Raw genomic sequence first — 15252 nt, forward strand, 5'->3', positions numbered from 1 at the left:
GAAGGAGGCCATTCGGCCCTTTGAGTCTGCACCAGCTCTTGGAAAGAGCACCCTACACAAGCTCAACACCTCCACCCAACACCAAGGGCAATTTGGACATTAAGGGCAATTTATCATTGGCCAATTCACCTAACCCGCACATCTTTGGACTGTGGGAGGAAACCGGAGCACCCGGAGGAAACCCACGCAGACACGGGGAGGACGTGCAGACTCCGCACAGACAATGACCCAAGCCGGAATCGAACCTGGGACCATGGATCTGTGAAGCAATTGTGCTATCCACAATGCTACCGTGCTGCCCTTAAGAACAAATAAATCTACACTATATCATTTTCCCGTAATCCATGTACCTATCCAACAGCTGCTTGAAGGTCCCTAATGTTTCCGACTCAACTACTTCCACAGGCAGTGCATTCCATGCCCCCACTACTCTCTGGGTAAAGAACCTACCTCTGATATCCCTCCTATATCTTCCACCTTTCACCTTAAATTTATGTCCCCTTGTAATGGTGTGTTCCACCCGGGGAAAAAGTCTCTGACTGTCTACTCTATCTATTCCCCTGATCACCTTATAAACCTCTATCAAGTCGCCCCTCATCCTTCTCCGCTCTAATGAGAAAAGGCCTAGCACCCTCAACCTTTCCTCGTAAGACCTACTCTCCATTCCAGGCAACATCCTGGTAAATCTTCTTTGCACCTTTTCCAGAGCTTCCACATCCTTCCTAAAATGAGGCGACCAGAACTGTACACAGTACTCCAAATGTGGCCTTACCAAAGTTTTGTACAGCTGCATCATCACCTCACGGCTCTTAAATTCAATCCCTCTGTTAATGAACGCGAGCACACCATAGGCCTTCTTCACAGCTCTATCCACTTGAGTGGCAACTTTCAAAGATGTATGAACATAGACCCCAAGGTCTCTCTGCTCCTCCACAATGCCAAGAACTCTACCGTTAACCCTGTATTCCGCATTCATATTTGTCCTTCCAAAATGGACAACCTCACACTTTTCAGGGTTAAACTCCATCTGCCACTTCTCAGCCCAGCTCTGCATCCTATCTATGTCTCTTTGCAGCCGACAACAGCCCTCCTTACTATCCACAACTCCACCAATCTTCGTATCGTCTGCAAATTTACTGACCCACCCTTCAACTCCCTCATCCAAGTCATTAATGAAAATCACAAACAGCAGAGGACCCAGAACTGATCCCTGCGGTACACCACTGGTAACGAGGATCCAGGCTGAATATTTGCCATCCACCACCACTCTCTGACTTCTATCAGTTAGCCAGTTCGTTATCCAACTGGCCAAATTTCCCACTATCCCATGCCTCCTTACTTTGTGCAGAAGCCTACCATGGGGAACTTTATCAAATGCCTTACGAAAATCCATGTACACTACATCCACTGCTTTACCTTCATCCACATGCTTGGTCACCTCCTCAAAGAATTCAATAAGATTTGTAAGGCAAGACCTACCCCTCACAAATCCGTGCTGACTATCCCGAATCAAGCAGTGTCTTTCCAGATGCTCAGAAATCCTATCCTTCAGTACCCTTTCCATTAATTTGCCTACCACCGAAGTAAGACTAACTGGCCTGTAATTCCCAGGGTTATCCCTAGTTCCTTTTTTGAACAGGGGCACGACATTCGCCACTCTCCAATCCCCTGGTACCACCCCTGTTGACAGTGAGGACGAAAAGATCATTGCCAACGGCTCTGCAATTTCATCTCTTGCTTCCCAGAGAATCCTTGGATATATCCCGTCAGGCCTGGGGGACTTGTCTATCCTCAAGTTTTTCAAAATGCCCAACACATCTTCCTTCCTAACAAGTATTTCCTCGAGCTTGCCAATCTGTTTCACACTGTCCTCTCCAACAATATCGCCCCTCTCATTTGTAAATACAGAAGAAAAGTACTCATTCAAGACGTCTCCTATCGCTTCAGACTCAATACACAATCTCCCGCTACTATCCTTGATCGGACCTACCCTCGCTCTAATCATTCTCATATTTCTCACATATGTGTAAAAGGCCTTGGGGTTTTCCTTGATCCTACCCGCCAAAGATTGTTCATGCCCTCTCTTAGCTCTCCTAATCCCTTTCTTCAGTTCCCTCCTGGCTATCTTGTATCCCTCCAATGCCCTGTCTGAACCTTGTTTCTTCAGCCTTACATAAGTCACCTTTTTTCTCTTAACAAGACATTCAACCTCTCTTGTCAACCATGGTTCCCTCACTCGACCATCTCTTCCCTGCCTGACAGGGACATACATATCAAGGACACGTAGCACCTGTTCCTTGAACAAGTTCCACATTTCACTTGTGTCCTTCCCTGCCAGCCTATGTTCCCAACTTATGCACTTCAATTCTTGTCTGACAACATCGTATTTACCCTTCCCCCAATTGTAAACCTTGCCCTGTTGCACGTACCTATCCCTCTCCATTACTAAAGTGAAAGTCACAGAATTGTGGTCACTATCTCCAAAATGCTCCCCCACTAACAAATCTATCACTTGCCCTGGTTCATTACCCAGTACTAAATCCAATATTGCCCCTCCTCTGGTCGGACAATCTACATACTGTGTTAGAAAAGCTTCCTGGACACACTGCACAAACACCACCCCATCCAAACTATTTGATCTAAAGAGTTTCCACTCAATATTTGGGAAGTTAAAGTCGCCCATGACTACTACCCTATGACTTCTGCACCTTTCCAAAATCTGTTTCCCAATCTGTTCCTCCACATCTCTGCTACTATTGAGGGGCCTATAGAAAACTCCTAACAAGGTGACTGCTCCTTTCCTATTTCTGACTTCAACCCATACTACCTCAATAGGGTGATACTCCTCGAACTGCCTTTCTGCAGCTGTTATACTATCTCTAATTAATAATGCCCCCCCCCACCTCTTTTACCACCCTCCCTAATCTTATTGAAACATCTATAACCAGGGACCTCCAACAACCATTTCTGCCCCTCTTCTATCCAAGTTTCCGTGATCGCCACCACATCGTAGTCCCAAGTACCGATCCATGCCTTAAGTTCACCCACCTTATTCCTGATGCTTCTTGCGTTGAAGTATACACACTTCAACCCATCTCCGTGCCTGCAAATACTCTCCTTTGTCAGTGTTCCCTTCCCCACTGCCTCATTACATGCTTTGGCGTCCTGAATATCGGGTACCTTAGTTGCTGGACTACAAATCCGGTTCCCATTCCCCTGCCAAATTAGTTTAAACCCCCCCGAAGAGTACTAGCCAACCTCCCTCCCAGTATATTGGTGCCCCTCTGGTTCAGATGCAACCCGTCCTGCTTGTACAGGTCCCACCTTCCCCAGAATGCCTCCAATTATCCAAATACCTGAAGCCCTCCCTCCTGCACCATTCCTGCAGCCACGTGTTCAACTGCACTCTCTCCCTATTCCTAGCCTCGCTATCACGTGGCACCGGCAACAAACCAGAGATGACAACTCTGCCTGTCCTGGCTTTCAACTTCCAGCCTAACTCCCTAAACTTGTTTATTACCTCCACGCCCCTTTTCCTACCTATGTCGTTGGTACCAATGTGCACCACGACTTCTGGCTGCTCCCCCTCCCCCTTAAGGATCCTGAAGACACGATCCGCGACATCCCTGGCCCTGGCACCCGGGAGGCAACATACCTTCCGGGAGTCTCGCTCGCGACCACAGAATCTCCTATCTATTCCCCTAACCATTGAATCTCCTACAACTATTGCTTTTCTATTCTCCCCCCTTCCCTTCTGAGCCCCAGAGCCAGACTCAGTGCCAGAGACCTGGCCGCTCGGGCCTTCCCCCGGTAGGTCATCCCCCCCAACAGCATCCAAAATGGTATACTTGTTTTGAAGGGGAACGGCCACGAGGGATCCCTGCACTGTCTGCCTGTTTGTTTTTTTCCCCCTGACTGTAACCCAGCTATTCTTGTCCTGTACCTTGGGTGTGGTTACCTCCCTGTAACTCTTCTCAATCACCCCCTCTGCCTCCCGGATGATCCGAAGTTCATCCAGCTTCAGCTCCAGTTCCCTAACACGGTCTTTGAGGAGCTGAAGTTGGGTGCACTTCCCGCAGGTATAGTCAGTGGGGACACCGGTGGTATCCCTCACCACCCACATCCTACAGGAGGAGCATGTAACTGGCCTAGCCTCCATCCCCTCTTACCTTACAGAATATAGCTGCTGTGTGGACTAACTAGATCTCCGCCCTCCGACTCTGCTCCCAGTCAGCTACACTTCCTGTAAACTCTTGGCTCTCTTCTCACTCTTTGCGGAAATGTCGGAAACAAAATGAAAGGAGCACCTTACTCCCTCCTCACCTAACTCCCTCGGTCACCAAACTCTCACTATCACACTCAAAAAGCACCAAATTCAGCACTCAGTGCAAAAACCAGTGGGTCTCACTGAAATGGAATTCAGTGAGTTCCATTTTCCTGTTCCATCCCGGTAAGTGTCTGTTCCATCCCGGTTAGTGTATTTTCCACCAGTGTCCTTTCTAAATTATTCCATCATCTCTGTTTCTCCCACACTCATGGGACGTGTATTCCAGGTCATTACCACTCACTTGAGAGGCAGACAAGACAAAGAGGTTAGGAGGTGGCCATTCTGCCCATCCTGATCATGCTGCCTGTTTGAAAGAGCTACCCAGTTAATCCCTTTTCCCTGCAATTTTCATTTCCTTTCTTTTGGAAAACAGTCTCGCAATGCAGGCAGCGGATTCCAAATCACAAAACATCACTGTGTTTTCAAACAAATAATGCAGGAGAAAGTGTGTTTGGATTTCAACATGGTGTCAAAGACATGGTCATTTTTATAAAATTAAAACATGAATCTTTATTAATGACTAAATGTACCATGTGCAAATTTGTGGCCAATTGAAAAAAATGCATTTCTATTACACCTCTCACGACCGCAGGACTTCCCAAAGCATTTTGCAGCCCATGGAGTACTTTTGAAGTGGAGTCACTGTTGCAATGTGGGAAAATGTAGGGAGGCCTGGGGAGTCATTTTTAGTTTTAAAAATCAATCTTGTTCATACTGTATTCATACTGTAATCATTGTTATAAGTAACAAGGTCAAGGAAGCCATTTTATCTCCAATTTCTTTCAGCTGTTTCACATTTAGTAACTCTTCTTTATTAACTATAGATTGAACTACATAAAGCCACTGATGATGAAGGTGATAATTAAGTTTTCACAGTAACTTCATTGCTGTGTTAAAAAGAAATTGAACTGGACCAGCCACATTAATACTGTGGCTACCAGGGCAGGTCAAAGGCTAGGAATCCTACGGCGAGTAACTCACCTCCTGACCCCTCAAAGGCTGTCTACCATCTACAAGGCACAAGTAAGTGTAATGGAATACTCTCCGCTTGCCTGGATGAGTGCAGCTCCAACAGCACGCAATAAGCTTGACACCAATAAGGACAAAGCATTCCGCTTGATTGCTCCACCTTCCTCAAAACTTCAAACCCTGCACCACCGACAAAAAGTAGCAACCTTGTGTACCTCGACAAGATCACTGCAGTAACTCACCAAGGTTCCTTCGGCAGCACCTTCCAAACCCACAACCACGACCATCTAGAAGTACAAGAGCAGCAGATACCTGGGAACCCCACCACCTGGAGGTTCCTTCCAAGTCACTCACCACCCTAAATTGGAAATATGTCCCCGTTCTTTCACTGTCGCTGAGCAAAATCCTGAAACTCCCTCCCTCACAGCACAGTGGGTGTACCTACACCTGAAGGACTGCAGCGATTCAAGAAGGCAGCTCATTACCACTCTCTGAAGGGCAACTAGGGATGGGTAATAAATGCTGACCTAACCAACGATGCCCACATCCCATAAAAATGAATTTTAAAAATGTAAGCCTATTTTTGACAATAAGAAAGATTACTAGATTATTATTAGTAATGAACCTTGATTCGGCGATGCTGAGTGCTGCAAAACCCCAAACCCATTGTGCTACATTAGATGTGATCCGCAATTGGATAATATTTGTTAAGCAATTCTGACTGTTGTAAGAATTACGCTGGCACCCAATTTAAGATTATCATTTGGGCTTTCAGAGTGGTGCACATCTGTGTTCCAGAAGTTACATCTGTGACTACACAGAGCCCTGATCGATGCAGACAGAAGAAGCTAGAAACTCATATGCTTGCTTGAACTGAACAAAATAGTGACAGGTGTGTTCCATTGGCTGGATTGCGGGTTTGGGATGTGGAGCAAGGACAGCAGCGCAGGTTCAATCCCATTACCGGATGAGGTTATTCAGGAAGGCCCCTCCTTCTCAACCTTGCCCCTCGTCTGGGATGTGGTGATCCTCAGGTTAAATCACCACGTCAGCTCTTCCCCCTCAAAGGGGAAAGCAGCCTATGGTCACCTGGGTCGATGGCAACTTTACATTTTACATGGTTCATTCCACAGGAAATGCCCTGATTCAATCAGAGTCAACCTGCCTGGTTTGAGTATAAACAAAGCTTGACTCATCAGTTAACTGGTACGCTCTCCATGGCAATGCCTCTCCACGGCAATGCCTCTCCATGGCAATGCCTCTCCACGGCAACGCCTCCCCATGGCAACACCTCTACCAATCAGAGTCCACTTATCAACAAATCAACACTCTCTTCTCATGAAGTTTAAATTGTTGTTCCCTTTAAATTTTCTATTCTTGCGAATGTCCTGATGAGTGGAAGATGAAAAGCTTCAACTCTTTTCTCGATGTTTTAATTACCTACCAGTCTGTAATGCTTGAGTAAGAAGTGAGCCTTCATTGAGTTACAATTACTTAATCAGTGGTTATAGTGAAAGGCTCAGTTTTATTTGTTGTAAAAATGTAAAAGCCTAATTGCTGTGTATATAAAGAATGTGCAATGAGGATAAATGTACCGGCAAGAGAGACCTTCCAACTCTGATTAGCCTCAACATTTGAAACGGTATGAAGAAGGAATTGTGCAGAATCAGATAAAGGGATATTATGAAACAGTTCAATTGTATTCCTATCCAAGATAATGAGAGATGGTGATATAAGTAATTACCATCCAGTCATAAATTAATCTAGTGATCAAATTGAACAATTTTCATGTTGCAACAGGCCCAACTCTTGCCTTTGACAATGTGCCGCAGAGGAGAATGTTAAATATGTTAAGAGCCCATGGTGTTAAGGGTAAGATCCTGGCATAGATAGGGGATTGGCTGACTGGCAGAAGGCAGAGAGTGGTGATAAAGGGGTCTTTTTCAGGATGGCCACCGGTGATTAGTGGTTTGCCTCGGGTCTGTGCTGGGACCACAAATTTTCACAAAGTACATTAATGATCTGGAAGAAGGAACTGAAGGCACTGTTTGCAGATGATAAAAAGATCTGTAGAGGGACAGGTTGTATTGAGGGGGGCTGCAGAAGGATTTGGATAGGCTAGGAGAGTAAGCGAAAAGTGGCAGTTGGAATACAATGTGGAAAAGTGTGAGGTTATGCACTTTGGAAGGAGGAATTTAGGCATAGACGATTTTCTAAATGGGAAAATGCTTATGAAATCAGAAGCCCAAAGGGACTTGGGAGTCCTTATTCAGGATTCTCTTAAGGTTAACGCGCAGGTTCAGTCGGCAGTTAGGGAGGCAAATGCAATGTTAGCATTCATGTCAAGAGGCAAGAATACAAGACCAAGGATGTACTTCTGAGTCTGTATAAGATCTGATCAGACCCCATTTTGAGTATTGTGAGCAGTTTTGGGCCCGTGTCTAAGGACGGATGTGCTGGCCTTGGAAAGGGTCCAGAGAAGGTTCACAAGAATGATCTCTGGAATGAAGAGCTTCTCGTATGAGGAACGGTTGAGGACTCTGGGTCTGTACTCGTTGGAGTTTAGAAGGATGAGGGGGGATCTTATTGAAACTTATAGGGTACAGCAAGGCCTGGATAGAATGGACATGGTGAGGATGTTTCCACTTGTAGGAAAAACTAGAACCAGTGGACACAATCTCAGACTAAAGGGACGATCCTTTAAAACAGAGATGAGGAGGAACTTCTTCAGCCAGAGGATGGTGAATCTGTGGAACTCAATGCCGCTGAAAGCTATGGAGGTCAAATCACTGAGTGTGTTTAAGACAGCGATAGATAGATTCTTTATTAACAAGGGGATCAGGGGTTATGGGGAGAAGGCAGGAGAATGGAGATGAGAAAAATATCAGACATGATTGAATGGTGGAGCAGACTCGATGGGCTGAGTTGCCTAATTCTGATCCTATGTCTTATGGTGAGCTCATGGTCACTTTGGAGGATAAAAAGAGGTTCCAAAGGTCTTGTTAGCCAAGTGCTAAAGACTACCGAGGCTACATTCCACAGAAATTGCAGTCAGAGAAGGAGCCTGAGAGGGTCTACAGATCTACAGATTGGTCACCTGCATGAAATTGTGAATGTCAATGTCTCAAAGTTGTTCAGTAAACCTTTATCTTTGAATAAACTTATTTATCTTGGGGATCACTGCACAATGTTCAGTGCCATTCACAACTCCTCAGATACTCAAGCAGTTCATTTCCAAATGCAACAAGACCTGGACAATATCCAGACGGGTTGATAAGTGGCAAGTAACATTCAAGCCAGTCAAGTGCCAGGCAATGGCCATTTCCAATAAGAGAGAATCTAACCAATGCCCCTTGACATTCAATGGCATTACCACCTCTGAACAGTGCTAACCACTGTGCCGCCCATAAATGTAATGGAATACTCTGCCTTTGCCTGAGTGGAGCTCCCAACAACAGGCAAGAAGCTTGACACCATCCAGGACAAAGCAGCCCACTTGATTGGCACCCCATCCAGAAACATTCACTCCTTCCACTACTAACAAACAGTGTGCAATAGTGTGTAATATCTACAATATGCACTGGTGAAACTCACCAAAGCTCCTTACACCTTCCAAACCCCCAACCACGACCATCCAGTAGGACAAAGACAACAGATATATGAAAACACCATCACCTGGAAGTTCACCTCTAAATCACTCACCATCCTAACTTCGAAATATATTACCATTCCTTCACTGTCACTGGAACTCCCTCCCTAAGAGTACTGTGTGTGTACCAACACCTCAGGTACTTCAGGGGTTCAACAAGGAAGCTCACCACCACCGTCTTGAGGTCACGTAGGGATGAGCGATAAATGTTGGCCGAGCCCGTTAATGCACATCCCTTGAATGAATAAAAATTAAACAATAATGAACTTTATTAGTGTCATAAGTAGGCTTACATTAACACTGGAATGAAGTTACAGTGAAAATCCCCTAGTTACCACACTCCGGTGCCAGTTTGGGTACACTGAGGGAGAATTCATCTAACAAGCATCTATGGGACTTGTGGGAGAAAGCTGGAGCGCCCGGAGGAAGTCCACGCACACACGGGGAGAACGTGTAGACTCCGCACAGACAATGACCCAAGCCAGGAATCTAACCTGGGACCCTGGCGCTGTGAAGCAGCAGTGCTAACCACTGTGTTACCATGCCACCACGGTAGCATAGTGGTTAGCACAATTGCTTCACAGCTCCAGGGTCCCAGGTTCGATTCCCGGCTTGGGTCGCTGTCTGTGCGGAGTCTGCACATCCTCCCTGTGTGTGCGTGGGTTTCCTCCAGGTGCTCCGGTTTCCTCCCACAGTCCAAAGATGTGCGGGTTAGGTGGATTGGACATGCTAAAAAATTGCCCCTTAGTGTCCAAAATTGCCGTTGGGGTGGGGTTACTGGGTTATGGGGATAGGGTGAGGGGTATGGGCTTGGGTAGGGTGCTCTTTCCAAGAGCCGGTGCAGACTCGATGGGCCTAATGGCCTCCTTCTGCACTGTAAATTCTATGATTCTATGATTCACTTAAACTGTTTTGGGTATACACAAGGCAGCCATCTTGAATCCTACCCCTGCCATTTCACATTATCCAATTCATATCCAGGTTATAAATACCTACGATTACCTTTCTCACAAGTCCCTATTATTTCTGCAGCAATTATAAATCGACCAGGCTGCTACTGTTAGGTGACATTTAAACTACTAAGTACAACCGTGACTTACTACGCTTATTTTGCTTATCTCCAGACAAACTAATTCTACATCTGAGATATAATTCTACATCTAATCAAGGGCTGGTTTAGCACAGGGCTAAATCGCTGGCTTTGAAAGCAGACCAATGCAGGCCAGCAGCATGATTCAGTTCCCGTACCAGCCTCCCCGAACAGATGCCGGAATGTGGCGACTAGGGGCTTTTCACAGTAACTACATTGAAGCCCACTTATGACAATAAGTGATTTTCATTTCATTTCATTTTCACATCTTCATCTTCTGAGCCGAGATCATTTCTCACGACTGTGTTGATCTCAAATGTGATCAACAGAACTAACCCATACCCTTTCATCTCGTCCTATCCTAAACTAAAGAGCTGGTAATTGACTTTTACATAGAACATACAGTGCAGAAGGAGGCCATTCGGCCCATCGAGTCTGCACCGACCCACATTAATCCCTCACTTCCACCCTATCCCCGCAACCCAATAACCCCTCCCAACCCTTATGGACACTACGGGCAATTTTTAGCATGGCCAATCCACCTAACCTGCACGTCTTTGGACTGTGGGAGGAAACCGGAGCACCCGGAGGAAACCCACGCAGACACGGGGAGAACGTGCAGACTCCGCACAGACAGTGACCCAGCGGGGAATCGAACCTGGGACCCTGGCGCTGTGAAGCCACAGTGCTATCCACTTGTGCTACCGTGCTGGAAGCAAAGTACTGTACACAGCCCTGTCAGCATCAACGGGGCCGAGGTGATGATGGTTAGCAGTTTCAAATTCCTAGGGGTGCACATCTCCAAAAAATCTGTCCTGGTCCACCCACGTCGACGCTACCACCAAGAAAGCACAACAGCGTCTATACTTCCTCAGGAAACTAAGGAAATTCGGCATGTCCACATTGACTCTTACCAACTTTTACAGATGCGCCATAGAAAGCATCCTATCAGGCTGCATCACAGCCTGGTATGGCAACTGCTCGGCCCAGGACCGCAAGAAACTTCAGAGAGTCGTGAACACCGCCCAGTCCATCACACGAACCTGCCTCCCATCCATTGACTCCATCTACACCTCCCGCTGCCTGGGGTAAGCGGGCAGTATAATCAAAGATCCCTCCCACCTGGCTTACTCACTCTTCCAAATTCTTCCATCGGGCAGGAGATACAGAAGTCTGAGAACACACACGAACAGACTCAAAAACAGCTTCTTCCCCACTGTCACCAGACTCCTAAATGACCCTTTATGGACTGACTTCATTAACACTACACCCTGTATGCTTCATCCGATGCCAGTGCTTATGTAGTTACATTGTATATGTTGTGTTGCCCTATTATGTATTTTCTTTTATTCCTTTTTCTTTTCATGTACTTAATGATCTGTTGAGCTGCTCGCAGAAAAATACTTTTCCCTGTACCTCGGTACACGTGACAATAAACAAATCCAATCCAATCCTCTGTGAAGTCACCCACTCCGGAATATTCAGTTTCCAGCCTCAGCAACTTTGTAAACACATCCCTGTATTGGCTGCGATACCATGCACATTTATTTCTATCTTTGCTATTAGTTCATCTATCTTATTACAAATACTGGTGTATTCAGATGGAGAGCATTTAAATCTCTTTCTATCCTGTTTCCCTACTTTGACCCTCTGTTGCATCTATTTGTACATAAGAACATTATAACTAGGAACAGGAGTAGGCCATCTGGCCCCTCGAGCCTGCTCCGCCATTTAATGAGATCATGGCTGATCTTTGTGGACTCAGCTCCACTCTCCGGCCCGTACACCATATCCCCGAATCCCTTTATTCTTTAGAAAGGCATCTATCATTTTCTTAAAAACGTTTAAAGAAGGAAGCGTTTAAAGAAGGAGCCTCAACTGCTTCACATATCTGATAACTCTGGTTATCATTGCCTGTAATGCTACTTTGACTATTGCCTTGTCTTTGCTCGTTAAATTTGGAGGGTATTACTTTTTTGTTCGCTATTTAATTCAAATCTAAGATGCTCATGCTCCCAGAGGAGAACCTCTTGCTGTATGCTACCGATGTTGCTGGCAATAACATCTACCACAATCACTACGCCAACCCTCTCCTTCTCTGTATTCTATGGAGCAGATCCCCCACCATTCAGAATGCGGACTTAAGCGTTTTACATCTGTGGTTCAAATTATAATCGGACCACGAAAGGTGAATTTATATTCAACAATATCTCGTCGTAATGGCGATTCGATTACCCAGCATGCACCGAGAGGGTGAATATGCCCTAACTTCACTACGGGAGATCATTACGCGTGCGCACTACCGCTCATGCCGGAGCGTGCGCAGTGCGGGTGTTGGCAGTGGGCGGATGGGTTGATGTTGGATTCGCAGGAAGAGCAGAAAGTGATTGGAGACAGCAGGTGAGTGAGGTTAAATGGAGGCGGTGGGCGAGAGGGGAGGCTTCATAAACACCCGGTGCAGGAAGGGAAACTTTAATAAAACCGGACGGAGGCCTTATACCACAAATGAAAAGCTCGAGGTCCCGTTTTTGCAGCCGCCATCTTGGACAATAGGCGACGCTGCAGCCATCTTTATGGGGGGCACTGGACAGCAGAGCGCATGCACGGCCGCCATCTTTATTGGGGGCAATAGGATCCGCCCATGAGACCAGGGTGGAGTCGGTCAGTCTTGCTATAGTGGGAATAGGCGGTCCTGTTGGTGATGTGAATGTGTGCTCAGAATCTCGGTTTGGGAATTAGTAAATAGTTTACTTCAGCCTCAGACAATCCCCAGGGAGAGGGCTGGAGTCAGTGGCTAAGGAGTTTGTACTGGGGACTGAAGGCAAAGATCTCGCTCTGCCCCATATTCAAATAGAGGCAATCCAATACAGTCAGGCAAGTCACGAAGATGACCCGGTCCATCTAGAAGGTGCAGTTTTAGGGTTTGGGAAATTGTAGTTCAGTTGTAGGTTTATAAAATACCTCTCCATTGCTCTGTGTCTCCCACACCTTTTCCTGTCCCTCTGCTCCCATTCTCGCTCTGTGTCTCTCACTTCCCCTCGCTGCTTCTCTTATCACACAATTCTCTACCCCATAGGGTTGTGGGTATACCATCATTGAATATATTTAAGGCTGAGATGCAGGGAATTGAGGGCGGCATGTTAGCACAGTGGTTAGCACTGTTGCTTCACAGCGCCATGGTCCCACGTTCTATTCACGCTTGTTCTCCCTGTGTTGGCGTGGGTTTCCTCCCACAAGTCCCAAATACGTGCTGTTCGGGGAAAATTGTGAATTCTCCCTCTCTGTATTCCAACAGGCACCGGAATGTGGCGACGAGGGACTTTTCACAGTAACACCATTGCAGTGTTAATGTAAGCCTACTTGTGACAATAGTACAGATTATTATTATTTTGGTCTCTTGGGAAGTCAAAAGGATCTGGGGAACTGATGGGAAAGTGGAGTTGAAGATTAAGATCAGCCATGATTGTGCTGGATGGCGGAACAGGCTCGACGGGCCAAATGTTCTACTTCTCCTATTATGTTGTTACAGAGGTCAGAGTCTTGTCTCGGTCCACAAAGGTGGCAAGTTCTCTTCCCTGAAAGACATTAATGAACCAGTTAGTTTTCTGCAAAAATCCAGCAGTTTTCATGGTCATTGTTTTCCTAGTGCCGGCCCCACAAATGACCAGATTCATTCAGCTCAATTTCAGAACCTGCCTTTGTGTTTTTGTGGTTTTTTTCTCACTCCCTATTTTCTGTTTCAAATCAATTTCACAGAATACTCGAAAGGGAGGATTTGCAATCAAGAAACACAAAGCAAACCACGTCATAATCGGACGCAGTTCCCCATTTAGTTGTAAACTGAATATCGATTAATTTTTAACATGGAAGAAAACGGCAACATTCACAGTGAGGAGAAACCCTGGAAATGTGGAGAATGTGAGGAGGGATTTAGATCCCCATCTGAGTTGGAATCTCATCGACGCAGTCACACTGGGGAGAGGCCGTTCACCTGTTTTGCGTGTGGGAAGGGATTCGCTCGATCTTCCAACCTGCTGCAACACCAGCGGGTTCACACTGTGGAGAGAGCATTCCCCTGTCCACAGTGTGGGAAGGGATTCACTCAATCCTCCCAGCTGCTGAGACACCAGCGAGTTCATAGTGGGGAGAAACCATTCATCTGCCCCGAGTGTGGGAAAGGATTCACTCGCACATCAGGGCTGCTGACGCACCAGCGAGTTCACACTGGGGAGAGGCCATTCACCTGCTCCAAGTGTGGGAAGGGATTCGCTCAGTCATCCAACCTGCTGAAACACCAGCGAATTCACACCGAGGAGAGACCTTTCAAATGCCCAGACTGTGGGCAGTCCTATAAAAGTTCCCTGGACCTAATGCGTCATCAAATTGTTCACACTGATGAGAGACCGTTCAAGTGCTCTCACTGTGCGTCTGGGTTCAGGCGATCAGAAGAACTCACTGTGCACCTACGAATTCACAATGGGGAAAGACCGTTCACCTGCTCAGAGTGTGGGAAGCGATTCACTCAGTCATCTGCACTGCTGACGCATCAGCGAGTCCACACTGGGGAGAGACCATTCTCTTGCTCAGAGTGTGGGAAGAGATTCACTGATTTATCCACCCTGCTGAAACACCAGAGTGTTCACACTGATGAGAGACCTTTTAAATGCTCGGACTGTGTAAAGTGCTATAAAAGTCCCCGGGAACTGATGTATCATCAACGTGTTCACACCACTGAGAGACCTTTTAAATGTCTAGACTGCGAGAAGTGCTACAAAAGTTCTGGGGAACTGATCCGCCATCAACGCGTTCACACTGACGAGAGACCATTCAAGTGCTCTTACTGCGAGACAGGTTTCAGGGGACCAGAACAACTCACTGCGCACCAGAGAATTCACACTGGGGTGAGGCCATTCACCTGCTCCAAATGTGGGAGGGGATTCACTCAGTCATCCACACTGCTGCGACACCAGCGAGTTCACACTGGGGAGAGACCATTCGCCTGCCCAGAATGTGGGAAGGGATTTACTACCTTATCCACCCTGTGCAAACACCAGCATATTCACAATGAACAACAGTGATTGGATTTTGTGATTAATCATATCCACACTGAACCATGTTTATTAGGGTCTGTTTCTGCTGATGTTCGTAAACACCAGCCCATATATCTTCACGAATATTGTCGATAATGGTCAAATAAATCAGCTTTGTGCTAAACAC

The 15252-nt window shown here is 46.4% G+C and overlaps 2 protein-coding genes across 2 annotated transcripts in view; both read left to right on the plus strand.

Annotated features, from left to right (window-relative positions):
- The window catches only part of LOC140419186 (uncharacterized), a 76009-nt gene that overhangs the window by 20967 nt on the left and 39790 nt on the right, over positions 1–15252 (plus strand). The gene's annotated exons all lie outside the window — the stretch shown is intronic.
- On the plus strand, positions 12360–15249 carry LOC140419188 (uncharacterized). The gene is made up of 2 exons (XM_072502965.1): positions 12360–12435; positions 13792–15249. The coding sequence occupies exon 2, from the start codon at positions 13899–13901 to the stop codon at positions 15111–15113; it is 1215 nt and encodes a 404-aa protein (XP_072359066.1). The 5' UTR covers positions 12360–12435; positions 13792–13898; the 3' UTR covers positions 15114–15249.

The sequence above is a fragment of the Scyliorhinus torazame genome, chromosome 5 (assembly GCF_047496885.1).
Source record: "Scyliorhinus torazame isolate Kashiwa2021f chromosome 5, sScyTor2.1, whole genome shotgun sequence".
NCBI classification, from domain to species: Eukaryota; Metazoa; Chordata; class Chondrichthyes; order Carcharhiniformes; family Scyliorhinidae; genus Scyliorhinus; species Scyliorhinus torazame.